The 14,254-nt window shown below is 30.8% G+C and overlaps 1 protein-coding gene across 2 annotated transcripts in view; it reads left to right on the top strand.

Moving 5' to 3' along the window:
* The first annotated feature begins 570 nt into the window (after window positions 1-570).
* LOC132726947 (galactocerebrosidase-like) overlaps window positions 571-14,254 on the top strand; it is a 33,707-nt gene continuing 20,023 nt past the window's right edge. For both annotated transcript variants that reach the window (XM_060712361.1, XM_060712362.1), the window contains exons 1-13: window positions 571-693; window positions 2,862-2,930; window positions 3,414-3,477; window positions 4,848-4,936; window positions 5,634-5,798; window positions 6,471-6,509; window positions 6,873-7,003; window positions 8,050-8,167; window positions 9,367-9,404; window positions 10,429-10,553; window positions 11,976-12,115; window positions 13,350-13,439; window positions 13,982-14,071. In XM_060712361.1, the coding sequence (XP_060568344.1) occupies window positions 658-693; window positions 2,862-2,930; window positions 3,414-3,477; window positions 4,848-4,936; window positions 5,634-5,798; window positions 6,471-6,509; window positions 6,873-7,003; window positions 8,050-8,167; window positions 9,367-9,404; window positions 10,429-10,553; window positions 11,976-12,115; window positions 13,350-13,439; window positions 13,982-14,071 (1,194 nt within the window). In that variant the 5' untranslated portion in view covers window positions 571-657. The remainder of the gene's footprint in view (window positions 694-2,861; window positions 2,931-3,413; window positions 3,478-4,847; window positions 4,937-5,633; window positions 5,799-6,470; window positions 6,510-6,872; window positions 7,004-8,049; window positions 8,168-9,366; window positions 9,405-10,428; window positions 10,554-11,975; window positions 12,116-13,349; window positions 13,440-13,981; window positions 14,072-14,254) is intronic.

Here is a 14,254-nt window from a genome sequence, read left to right as displayed (position 1 = left end):
AAAAACCCAAAAAGGGGGAGTTTTAAATTTAAAAAAAACCTATTTCAAAACAATGCATAATTGGGTTAAAATTTTTAAATTAAATATGTAAAAAATTAAAAACCCAAAAAATTTTAAAAATTTTTTTGATTTTTATTTTTTAAATGTTTTATAATTTCTTAAACTTAAATTAATTAATCAAAATTTCCTTTTTGGGGGATTAAAATGTTTTTAAAAAAATTTGTCATGTTTCAAAAAAAATTACAATACAAAAATTTTTTTTTCAAAATTACAAAATGTCAATTTAAATTTTTCCCAATTTTTAAATTTTTTTATAAATTTTTATTTTTAAATTTTAACCTTTAAAAAAATACGTTTCATTTTCAATTTAAAATTTTGGAGGTTTTTATTTTCAAAAAGTTTTTTAAAGGTTTTTCTCCTTTCTGGGAGACAAACATAAATAAAAACTTTTCTGAAAGGTTTTTTTGGACAAATATGAAAATTTTTCAATGGGTTTTAAAAAACCTTTTTTTTTTTTGAAAATCACAATGAAATCACAATGTCACATATTTGAAAATCATATTAAATTCTGTATTTTTACTTTTGCTTATTGTTTGGTCCGGGTACGGAGAGGGTTTAGACATTTATCCAGTTGACACATCCAAAGAGGGAGGCAGAATGTTCTATGGAATAGGGGGGCTGAGCGGAGGGGGAGTATGTTTTTATAAATTTTATGAAAATTATACTGAAATTAATTTGAAGATTGACAAAGCTAATGAACGGGAAAGTCAGAGGAAAAAAAAATTTGTTCATTTTTTATTTTACATTTTTCCTGTTTAAGGTGTCATTTGGTAATTTGTGCACCTCTTCCTTTTCAATTGGAACACCTCGATGATCATTCTTAAGCTGAAACTTTCATTTTGTGAAATGACAACGGGTACGGCTCATTGAATGTTCACAAAATATATGTTTGATAACCTAAAATCCGAAGGCAGATATTAATTTTAAGTCCATCCTCATTCACGAATTTGAAAACCTAGCTAAACGCCTTTTTCCGGTACTTTCTGTACATAGCTCTGGGGAATTCAGCTAATGAAGTGTAATAACAAATTCTGTGTACTTTGGTCGTTTGTGAATTCAGGTGAAACAGTTATTACTTTGTAAGAAAAGTATTAAATATCATTGTATGAATAATTCCATACAAGAAATAAAGTAAATACACAAGTTGAAGTGGAAAATATCTCTTATTTATTATGGTAGATGCCACTATGACTGTTTTTATTGTATTGATTTTCATCATAAAGAATTTATTTTTTGAAAAATTTGCAATAGATATTAAAGGAACATGGATAATTTTCAAACACATCAATTTTTTACACCTTAAACGGCAAAATAATGATAGAAAAATAGAAATATAATGTAATAGTGTTATGTACTTCATTTGATGTAATTCCCCAGAGCTAAATCCGTTGGTCTAAAATTGATCTGTTTCATGGCATTTGTCAGCGGTATATTGTATGCCTGCACCATTTTCTGTTTCATATGGTTCGACATTTGTATTGATGCACCAGGAAGACTTCCCTCAAAATATTTTACAATATCAAGCTGTATTGAAATACAAAATAACATTTTTTTCACATTATTGCAACTGAATAAATAAAAGAAGACTTCCCTCAAAATATTTTACAATATCAAGCTGTATTGAAATACAAAATAACATTTTTTTCACATTATTGCAAATGAATAAATAAAATTTTGGATTTAAAATGTACAGCAGTAACCTCATGACAATAAACTTTGATTATATCTGCATCATATGTTTATATTTGGGTACTGGATGACACAGTTTAAGATAACATGTAATTTGATTTTTTACACAAGAAACATGTTTATTTACAAAAACACACTGTCTTTAATTAATTCATCTTTGTCACTTATAGGCAGATCTCGTCGAATTCCTTTTGGCGATAGAATAGAACATGCATGGCGCCGATAAATGTCTTTTCCGTGTTGCTGCCATTTTTGAAATGAATATACAAAAGCAGCGCAGTATAAAAAATCTCTATTTTTTATCCGTACTGATTTTACCTTACTAATTCCTCATGCATTTTTGCATTAATATAAAGTAGTAACATCTATGCTTTACAATAAATCAAACTGTGAAAAAAGACAATCAGTGTTCCGTTACCGCTCAGTTTGTGTATTGACAATTGCATAAGGTTATTCACAACTTCGCCGTCCGGTATTGTCAGGGTAATTATCAATATAATTGACTTCATTGTCCCCTATCAAACGTCCGATTTTTTTTTCACAGATTCCGGTATTGTCAATGTTTAATGCAATAGTTTAATAAAGGGAAAATCTGGGACTAAATTAATCGTCCGGCATTTAGAGTGTTCCAATATTCTCAGCGTCCAGTTTTCTCAACCTTTTCTGTACCTTGGATAAAAGAAATATGTTTGAATATTTTATTGAAAGCAAGAAGGGCATGCGTAAATTATCACCGAACCAAACTAAAAATAGCAGCAGAATATTTTGTTGTGCAACATTTTATTCTGTTTACATACAATATTTGTGTATATTACTTAGAAATTCTATGTAATGAAATTTTAAGAAACAAAGAATAGGTTATGAAATGAACATTATTTTACTGTTTATAAATGTTCATAAAATATTTCATCACTCAGATATAGCTTATTCACTTTAAAGCTATTCATTATTTCTATTGATACAATATGAAGTAATGGCGAAAGTTTGTCAAAAGAAGAGGGGCTTAAAAAGGGCTTAGCCCTTCCATCAGAGCCCTGAATCATCCTACAGGTATCCTACAGGTAAACAATTAGCAATTGTATATATGTATATAGTGATATTTTCTTTTTCAGGCTACATCCAAATTATTGGTTAATTATCCTAAAGAACAGAGAGATCAGATTCTTGATTATTTATTCAAGGTAAAACTTATTATACTATTTCTTTTAGCCCACCTGAACATGCAGTGCTCAAAAGTGTGCTTTTGAGATTTTGATGTGTTCATTGTTGCTTTTTTTTGTTGCCTACAATATCTATAGTATCTTGTACCTATAATCTGCTTGGTAAATTTGTACCAAGCAATACTTAGACCTGTTATTATTTTAAGTATCAAGTATCAATCGGTGGTCAAAATTAGCTTTGCTTCTGATATCACTTGTGCTTCTCTTTAAAAAAAGCTATATATGCTTTGCACATATCATTTGCATCATTGATCAGTATAAAATTCTAAATCTTCTCCCTGTGGTCAATATCCTTATGTTTGTTTTATACATGTTATATACCATCAGTTATAAAAGGTTGTTAGAGCTTATTTAAACTTATCAATTGTAAAATGTATATATCATCATACATGTGTATGTTCAGGCAAATAAGGGTTATTAATATATTGTGCTTACTATTTTCAGCCAGGATTTGGAGCCTCCCTGCATATTCTGAAAGTTGAAATTGGAGGTGATGCACAGAGTACAGGTCAGTGTGAATCCTCACACCATTTATTGATTCATTAGTACTTTGTTGTTCTATTTGATATGACTTAATTAGTTCTTGATAATGTGTTTTCAACTGAGTAGAGGAAAACTGTCTTTTTCAATTACACATAAACAACAATCTAAAACAGTTTATAAAAGTTTTTTAAGATCATTTTTTAGCTTGACTATTCGATAAGAATAAGTAGAGCTATTTGTAATACCTCAAATATTTTCAAAGTCCATTGACATATGGCTTTGAAACTTTGCATACTTGTTCACCATCATGACCCTAACCTGTAGACAGGAGGAGGTAACTGTATCAAGCATTTTGACAGAATTATGCCCCTTTTTTGAATTAGAATTTACGTTAAAGTTTTTGTAATACCTCAAATATTTTCAAAGTTCATTGACATAAGGCTTTGAAACATATTGAAATTTTATACTCTTCTTTGAAAGCATAATAGGACTCTCTGCAATGCAACTGTAATAAGGATTTAAAGAAAAATTTTGCCTTTTTCTTTACTGAGAAAATTTTACCTTTTAATCAAGGCTTTTTTTACTATCAAGCACTAAGAATAGTCGAGCTTTGCTGTCTTACCGACAGCTCTTGTTTGCTCCTTCTTAAAATCTTGTCAAAACATTGTCAGCTTCTGATTATAGGTAATCATATTTACAGTTTAGGGCACAGAACTAAAACTTGCATTATAAGTTTTCCTTTCATACAGTTAAACATTAAAATGAAAAGGAAACATGTTTAAAATAACTGATTTTAGACCAGGTATTCTTTGTTCAGTTTTGTGCAGTAATTAGTGATGAAAACAGGCATCAAAAAATATATTTGGAGTCACTTGTCCTGCAGTATGAGTAGCTTTTAAATCCAATGTGCAGGCAACATTTTTCTACTCGTCCTGCATCAAGTTCTCTTAAATTCTACTTGTAATTACAAGCAGATGAGTGAAATTTTCGATCTTTTGAAATATTTACTTACTGGTACCAATAAATAATATATAATAGTTAAACACCTTAGATATTATCTGACTGTTTAATGCAACAATAATGTATCTCACTAAATTTATATCTAATAACTTACTAATATATACATGTATTAGATTGAAATGTTAGATAATTAATGTATCTTAATGAATTTACATCTAACAAGTTACTATAATATACATGTACATTAGCCGCGTCACGACAAAACCAACATAGTGCATTTGCAACCAGCATGGATCCAGACCAGCCTGCGCATCGGCCCAGTCTGATCAGGATCCATGCTGTTTGCTATCAGTTTCTCTACTTGTAATAGGGTTGGTAAGCACTATGTTGGTTTTGTCGTGACGCGGCTTCAAATGTTAGATAATATTTCTCCAGATGGTACAGAGGCATCTCATATGCATTATCCATGGGAGGAAAACTATGAGAGGGGCTATGAATGGTGGCTCATGACAGAGGCTAAGAAGGTAAGGAACAAAACAGTTGTTCTGTATTATGACCTTCCAAAACTGTCCATGCTTACACCCCCTGTGTAAGACAAATAGCATGCTTTAAATGACATCATTTCCACGTGCCTCTTATAAATGAATTGCATTCATAGGACGTTGCCATTATAAATGAAGTTGTAAATTGATACACTACTATAAGAAGAAAGTGCTACATGAAAATATTAGTTTTCGTAATTCCTTTTCGAAATATGATTAATATTTAATTTGCAAATAAAAAGAATCAAACACCAACTGTTGTCACAGACAGGATCATCTAGCTTTTGGGTAACTGTTCAGCAAAAACTCAGCAAAGCTTTGTTACTGCTGTAAACAGTTACCCTCAAACTAGATATTCCAGTCTGTGGTCACCAGTGTAAGATCCTTATTGTAATTTATGAAGGCTTTTAAGTAAGAGGGAAACCTTAGGTTCCTATCTCTGTATTATTTTAGACATAACTGAGCACCTAGGTGTAAACACCTTGCCTTCTGTAATAGCAATAGTTGCCGCTTTCTTTTAATCATGATAGTTGCCTTACGGTATGAATTTTGACAAAACTGTTTTCCTTTTTTTGCTGTCCTACAGAAAATATCAGGAGAAAAACATCAGAATTTTCAGTTTAATATAAAGTGCTGATAAAAAATATCAGCCTACAATATTTTTTTTCTTTTTTTCAAGAGAAATCCAGATATACAGTTGTATTGTTTACCATGGGCATTTCCAGCCTGGGTTGGTGCTGGAAAAAGGAATCCTTACAATAAACCCGAGTTAACAGCTTCATATGTGGTGAAATTTATCCAGGGAGCCAGGAAATACTATAATCTTACCATGAATTATGTGGGGGTACGTTGCTTATAATTGAGCCGCGTCATGACAAAACCAACATGATGGGTTTGCGACCAGCATGGATCCAGACCAGCCTGCTCATCCCCGCAGTCTGATCAGGATCCATGCTGTTCGCTTATGAACCATATAACAATTAGAGAAACTGATAGCGAACAGCATGGATCCTGATCAGACTGCGCGGATGCACAGGCTGGTCTGAATCCACGCTCAGGTCGCAAACCCATTATGTTGGTTTTGTCATGACATGGCTCATATGTTGTTTATAATACTTTAAAGTTATTACATATAGAGTAGATAGCACATTATTGATATCACAAAATTTATTATAGTTACTTTTATGTTTCAGTGAGCTTTAGTTTAGGTAATTAGTTACTTCAATTTTTCCTGATGGTATAATATTTAATTCATACAGCATACTACCTTTATATAATATAACAGATACTGATGACTTAAAATAATTATATGATGCAAAGGATGGTCAGATTTGTTATGTTTATAATTGTATTAAGTACAATTAAGTATAAAGTTTTTATGGTGAACCATTTATAAGTTTGGAGCTTTTTTTCCTTCAGTGAAAATCAGAGAAAAACATGTATGTAAATTGCTTATCTTTTTTTTTATTTTTGCAATCTGGTTTCTACATTAAGAGTTGCTTATCTATGCTTTCAGATTTGGAATGAAAGAAATTACAATGCAGATTACATCAAGGTATTTAATGTAATTAAACGTATTTTGAAAATTACTAAAGAATTTATCTTTGGAAAGCAAATAATTATAAAGCACATTTCCATGTATGTATATAATATTTTATGTATGTCATATTTTACATATAAGCTTTTACTTTATGAAAACTACACTTAGGTTCTGCACCTATATTTAAGTGATTAATTTTTTTATTTTTTCAGTATCTTAAAATAATCCTCTATGAGTTTTTTTGTGACAAGTAATAGCCATAGATCTTACAAAATCACAGTTTTCAAAATAATAATGTTATATGGAAACTAAAAGTTTTCTTTTATACAGTATTGATAGATCTTATACCTTAAAAATATAATGACCTTGTTATTTTAGGTATTAAGGAAAACTCTAGACAGTGCCGGATTTAATATGACCCGTATTGTAGCCGCAGATGGATTGTGGGAACCTATTTCACTCAATATTGTGGCAGATTCTGCCCTAGCTAAAGCTGTAGATATCATTGGGTAAGTCAATGTTATCAATGCTAATTTAACCTGCTGAAATTCTTAAATGGACTTTATAAGCTTCCATTTTTATGCCTCTACTAAAGGGGGGGTTGCATTTAGATTTTTCCCTTGTTTGTCCATCCCTGAAACAATCGCTTAAAATGTTTCTGTTATCATATTCTAAAAACATGCCAAGTTGAAATTGTTTTCAACAGTTTAATTTTGCCTGTATGAAAACTCCCGAAAATGTCCTTAAGCATACTTTAGGAATTGAAATTGAGATTTGAAATTATTAATATGGGGGAAACCTAGATGTCAACATTGTAATAATTGGATGTTGTTTTTATGCTCCAACCACTTAGGAATAAGGGATGTCATGTTGAATTTTCTTTGTCTGTCCTATAACAATTAGAGAAACTGATAGCGAACAGCATTGAACTTGATCAGACTGCGCGGATGCGCAGGCTGGTCTGGATCAATGCTGGTCGCAAACGCACTATGTTGGTTTTGTCATGACACGGCTCATTTAATCATTGTATTTTGCCGAAATGGATTTTATTAGAACAGGATAGCATGAGACATAGACATGCCAAGTGTCATTTTGATGCGTCAAGTTTCAATTTCCTTTTATTACATACCCTTTTCATATCTTGTAATTATACACATGGATGTAAGTAAAGAAATTTATTTCAGCAGTGTGATAATACATTATATACATTATGTATTGCTGTAATATGAATTATGTTATATGCCTTACTGAAAAATTATTATATGATGCTGGATACATATTGTTCTTATTTTCTTGGATAGTTTAGTACACAAATTTAAGATCCAAAGAAATTTAATAAGTCTGCTTTAAGATTATTTTTGCATTGCATTATTACATTTTACTTTCTTACAAAAACAGACAGTTATCTAATTTAAAACCCCAAAAAATTCCTTTTTTAACAAAACCACAAAATTATCTGCACACAAAATAGAGTGAACGTGGTATAAAAGATTTAATTATATAGCAGTAATCTTGTTATAAAATGATGGACTTTATTTGTTGTGATAAATTACAGTGTTCATTATCCTGGAACAAAGAACAGTGAGATTGCAATGAAGACAGGAAAGCCTCTGTGGTCATCTGAAGATTATAGTACCTTCAATGATAATGTTGGCGCAGGGTGCTGGGCAAGGGTATGTAGAACATGTACACTTGAGTACCATTTGCCAGGGTATGAATCCCATTTAAGACTTTTTCTTATCTGTGGAAACAAAATCTATCAGAATATTTTTGAAAGTTGTTGATTCTGTCAGGGATTTGTACATTTGAGTACCTTTCGCCAGGGCATGAATCCTATTTAAAACTTTTTCATATCTATTGAAACGAAATATATCAGAATATTTTTGAAGGTTGTTGATGTTGTAAGGAACTTTTTTGTGTTTTAATTAATGAAATGAAAAATCTCAGAGCTTCCATCACTGGTAATAGCTGCAAAATTACCCTATGACCTGAACTGATAATGTGACTTGAGGCTTAGCAGATAAAAACATCTTAGACTGACCCAACAAGTACAAATTTTTTATAAGAGCCAGCTTGTCTTATAAAAAGAGGACGTTGTAACACTTTTGTAATTTTTTTTGCAAGGGCAATAAAATTTGTTCATGAAATATTTATTAAACCTAATCGTCTGTCTTTGTTGCCAGTGCACAAAGAGCAATCATGGTAGTGATTTATATACATGTAAGGTATCATATACAATGGTAGGGGAGCCAAATAGGCTACAATGTCATAACCGAGTCCAGCAAGATATACAAATGAAATGTATGCACATATATAATATATGTATAGATATTTAGAAAAGTGCTGTTGGCAAATTATTGCCTTGTCAAATGTGGGATATAATCTTTCCTTACTTTAAGTAATGAACTGCCAGTTCAAGTGTCAAAAAGCTAAGAGTTTTGTTGACCTAAAATTTCTGCATGCTGGTATGACTTCTGACAAATTATTATAGCTGATAGCATTCAAAGAGTTAAAGGAAATCCACTGATGTCCAAAACCCTAATAAACAGAATACATGTATTTGAATATTTTACATAGAACACCTTGAGTACATCAAACAGAAAGATAAACAAAAAATGATGAAGAATTATGCTCGGAAAAAAATTGTACATTGTATTTTTGAGCTATTTTGCCCAATTAGGTCATTTTTCACAATAACAATAACTATTCTGGAATAAACGGAATGAGAGAATAATCTTAAACTTTGCACACAAGTTATTGGTCTAGACCTACATCAAATGGTACATTTATCTCAGAAAATTATTTCTAGTCCCATCATGTCAAAATACCTCAGTGAGTCCCTTTAATATTAAAAAAAGAATTTTCTTTTCAGATATTAAACCAGAATTATGTGAATGGATATATGACAAGGTAAGTCTATTAACTTTGTATTGTAAGATATTTTTTTATTTTATTTAAAGATATGCTCTGCTCATCCTTTAGTAAAATATTTTAAACATGGAAATTTATCAAAATCTATAAAATTCTTACTGAACATGTCTAATTTGATTAAAAGAATGAATACACTATGTATGGGAAGCTGCCTTCTCCATTACGGATCAAGCGAAGTTGGTCTTTTCTTAAAAGACTGCCAGTTTATTAATGACACTATATATTCATATTGTGACCACCTATAGTGTGTAGAGTTTTAAACATAACATATCTACTTTAAAGTGAAGTCAAAACCTGTTTATATTTAAATTTATATTTACAAAGAGACTGAGTAGCAATTATCAATATTTTCTAATATCGAATTTGAGCATAGTATAAATTTAAATAAAGCATGTTACTGGAGAAGGGACAAATGGTTTTTAATTGGTACAAAAAAAGGTTCATTCTAGTATTTTAAACAGCACTATAACCGTTATTCATTTAACAGAAATATTTTCTACTAACTTCTTATTCAGTGGAAAATTCATTTAGCATAATGAAAATTAAAGAATACATATTTTATATTCTAGTAACCTAAATTTTAGAGGTTAACCTTTTTCCTCTATTGACATACAGACTTTGAGTACTATTTTATTTAATATAAGATAATTCAATTTATGTTATTGAAATGTATGTCATATTCAAAAAATATTGGAAATATTTTAAACTTGTATAAATAAGAAGTACAAGTTAGCTTCAGTAACCTTTTTGATGGGCTGGGCCGAGTGCGTGTTACCATGGCTATTCAGTATAACACGGAACACGCGTTATGCACAAGAATTTTGATAAAGTAATGCTCAAATTGAAGAGAATATTTTACAATCGCTGTACATACGAAAAATATTCTAAATTGAATGGGATTCGAAGATAGAAGATTTCTAGCCCTATTACTTTTTTAACAACCCTCGTACATGTATATTAATTTGAATAATCAGGTTATAAAACATGGTTACACTATTTTCAGTACAATATCGTGGAACTTAATCACCAGTTATTACGAGGCATTACCTTACACCAGAAATGGTTTGATGACAGCTGACAGTCCATGGAGTGGGTTCTACAGGGTGGATGCTCCAATATGGATGACAGGTAAAGTTAGAGAGTAATTCAAAAAGTTTGTAAAACTTTGTTACAAAAAACTGATATTCTCCACTGAATTTCTATTGCAACCATGGAGTTTCATAGCAACCAGTGACTTTCTACAGCAACCATTGACTTTCATAGCAAAAGGTGACTTTAAATAGCAATCAGTTACTCTCTTAGCAACCATTGATTTCCCATAGCAACCATTGATTTTCCATAGCAACCATTGACTTTCCATCAGAACCATTGACTTTCCATAGCAACTGCTTGCTTTCCTTAACAACAAGTGACTTATACAGACAGCTATCACTTTATAACAGCCATTGACTTTTCATGGCAAACTTTAAATTTCCATAGCAACTGGTGACTTACATAGCAAACATTGACCTTTTACATAGCAACCAGTCATAGCAAAGACTTCCATAGCAAGCACTTACTTTTCGTAGCAACGAGTAAAACTACCATTGAATTTCATAGCATTCAGTGACTTCCAATTTTGTATAGCAACCAGTGACTGATTTTGTACTTTAGCAACCAGTGACCAGTGACTTCTTTAGTAACTATTGTTTTCCCTTAGCAAAAGCAACCAGTAATGTTTTTACACATGCACTATTTCAGATACAAATATGAACTTTATGATATCAGTTTAAGATTTAGATTTTATATATCTGCTTTCACTTATAGTTTACAATATTACTTGTTCCTTTTCATTAAGAGTATTTATATTCAAGTGAGTGATTTTAGGGGCAATCATATGGCCCTCTTGTTTATCATAACTTCTTCATTTCTTATGTTATCTACGTCAAACTTCAAATATTTGTTACTTATTATTATTACCCACATCATGTGTGACAAGATTCATAACTCTTGCATGAATATTTTCAGAATTATTCCCTCATAGAACTTTTTAGATTTTATTTTATAAAAAAATTTTAATTTAAACTTTAAATCTAAGTTTCATATCAACTCCCATATAATAATTATATGACAAGGTTCATAACTCTAGCGTCAATATTTTCCAAATTATCTTCTCAAAAATTTCAAAAAAAAAAAAAAAATTCTGTAACTTCTTTATTGCTTCGGGGATGTCTGTTGAACTTTTATTGACATGGTCACATGCATATTATGTGGTGCAAATATATTGAACATTTGAGTGCTTTCTTGATACTGATACAGTTATATCATAATTGTTTTTTTTTCCATAGTTTTGTCTTCCTTTACTGCATCCAGTATTGAATTAGTTGAGCGCTGTTTGGTAGACATTCCAAGAATTCCTTCTCGCAGTAGGTTTTCAATAACTTTTGTGGATTTCAAATCTACAGCAATTGGGTAATTGATATATCAAATTATCATGCTTGACCTCTATGACCCTTTTGTAGTTAAAGTATTTGATACTGAAATTAATTGAGATAAAAATTTAACTTTCAGCTCACACAAGTCAGTTTGTATTTCCTGGATGGAACTATTTAGCACATGATTATGGAGTGACTAAGTTAAAGAATGGTGGTAGCATGGTCTCATTTGTCAGCTATGACAGCACACAACTTACTATTGTCATAGAAACTATGGTAATATATTAACAAACATATTATTACATTTATTAACCAAACTTTTTTTAAGGATTTCCTATTACCTAGGTATAGATATGTCTGAAACTTCAGATCTATAACTGTTAAATCATTGCACTGATTGAAAAAGTTTTGACATTGAATGTTTATCAGAAAGCACATTGTTTAGACCATGTGGTATTCGATTTAAGTATGTTTTAATTTCCATTAATGCAGATGTTTGAGTGTTTCATTTTTGGCCATAATTGTTGTGATCAAATCCTAAACTCTGAAACATGATATGAGCCACGTCACGACAAAACCAACATAATGGGTTTGTGACCAGCATGGATCCAGACCAGCCTGCGCATCCACACAGTCTGATCAGGATCCATGCTGTTCGCTATCAGTTTCTCTACTTGTAATAAAGTTGGTAAGCGAACAGCATGGATCCTGATCAGACTGCACGGATGCGCAGGCTGGTCTGGATCCATGCTGGTCGCAAATGCACTATGTTGGTTTTGTCGTGACGCGGCTCATATGTTTTATCATACACAATTTGATTATTTGATATATAAACTCTGAGAAATGGATACCGTTTTGGGAGTGAATAATACAAAGAGAAATAGTGAAAAGTATAGACTTAGTTTAATTGTATCTAGTCATAAGGTACATTCTGTGATAGCAAATGGTAGCATGACCTTCACTCCATTCGTAACTGCTAGTAAGTTCAACCTTATTCAGAACTTAAAGAATTCAGGTTGTAATAACGCATGAAGTTTAATAAATGTGTATAATTATGCTTTTAAAACAATTTTCAAACATCCAAGAGTATGTGAAATATGTATTGCAAATGTTTAAGAACATTATATGTAATAATTAAAATATATGCATTCATTTCTTATTTAAAAATTTGGCTTATACTTTATAGAAAATAATTTTTAAATTACCTCCCTTTATTAACATGAAATGTAAATTCGGTAATGTCTTTACAAATTATGCTTTTTGGAACTTACAATATATTCATTTGAGCATCATATTTATGATATAAAACCATAAAAAAATTTGAGTTACAGGATCTTTAAGTATACCATTTCATTCAAAGTTATATTTTTTTACATATTGGATCGTAATATCAGTTTGTTATTGAATTATCCCTTGTCATGTATTATAAATTGTATTTAGTCGTGCAAATATTAACATGTAAGTTTTATATTAATATTGACTGAGAGCTAGTTTTGATTTTGTTTTGTAGAGTCGCAATCATTCTATATGTGTACGGCCTTTTCTACCAGAGTATAATGTATCTGCTCAAACTGTGAAGCTACAGATGGCCGGATATTTTGTAAGTTAATTATGAATAATGTCTTGTTGTATACAGTACTGGACACGCAATACTCTCACTTTTCGCGTGTCCGCGCCAAACCCCCGTAATAATTTTTCTGTTTATGAACTTGTATAAGAACTAGATTATCCTAGATTTATCTATTGATTAAAGCTTTGGGCACACATTTATTTTTTGTAATTTTTTATTTTATGAAAAATAATAGTTCTTATACAAGTTCTGAAATGGAAAAAATTGTTTTTAATCATTTATTAGATATATAAGGTTTTTGATGAAGAAATCTGTTTCATATTCTTTATCATTTCATCAATAGTTTATATAGAATTCTGCATTTCTTTTTATTCTGCCATTACTTGTACTTTATAAGGTTAAAATACATTTTTGCCATTGGAGCAATAGTTAATTTAGTTTTCTGCATTTCTTGTCATTCCACCTTTAGTTTATACCATGTAGTAAGTAATCAAAGTTTTATTGTTATTTTCATCCATAATTTATAGAATAATCTGATCAATTATAATACATATACATGTATATATTAACAGGGAACTTTGTTCAAGTTGAATGTACGATACAGCAAACTAGGCTTTGATGGTGAAGATTCTGTTTTGTTTAAAGATTTGGGCTCAATTCCAGTAAGTGATGATACATTTGTATAGAATTTACAATAGAAATTATTTCTACATATGAGCCGCGTCACGACAAAACCAACAGAATGGGTTTGCGACCAGCATGGATCCAGATCAGCCTGCGCATCCGTGCAGTCTGATCAGGATCCATGCTGTTCGCTTACAAACCCTATTACAAGTAGAGAAACT

This window comes from Ruditapes philippinarum, unplaced genomic scaffold (assembly GCF_026571515.1).
Source record: "Ruditapes philippinarum isolate M1 unplaced genomic scaffold, ASM2657151v2 ctg23_1_1_1_1, whole genome shotgun sequence".
Classification (NCBI taxonomy): domain Eukaryota; kingdom Metazoa; phylum Mollusca; class Bivalvia; order Venerida; family Veneridae; genus Ruditapes; species Ruditapes philippinarum.
The sequence above is the reverse complement of the archived record's forward strand: the minus strand, read 5'-3'. Positions and strand labels throughout refer to the sequence as shown.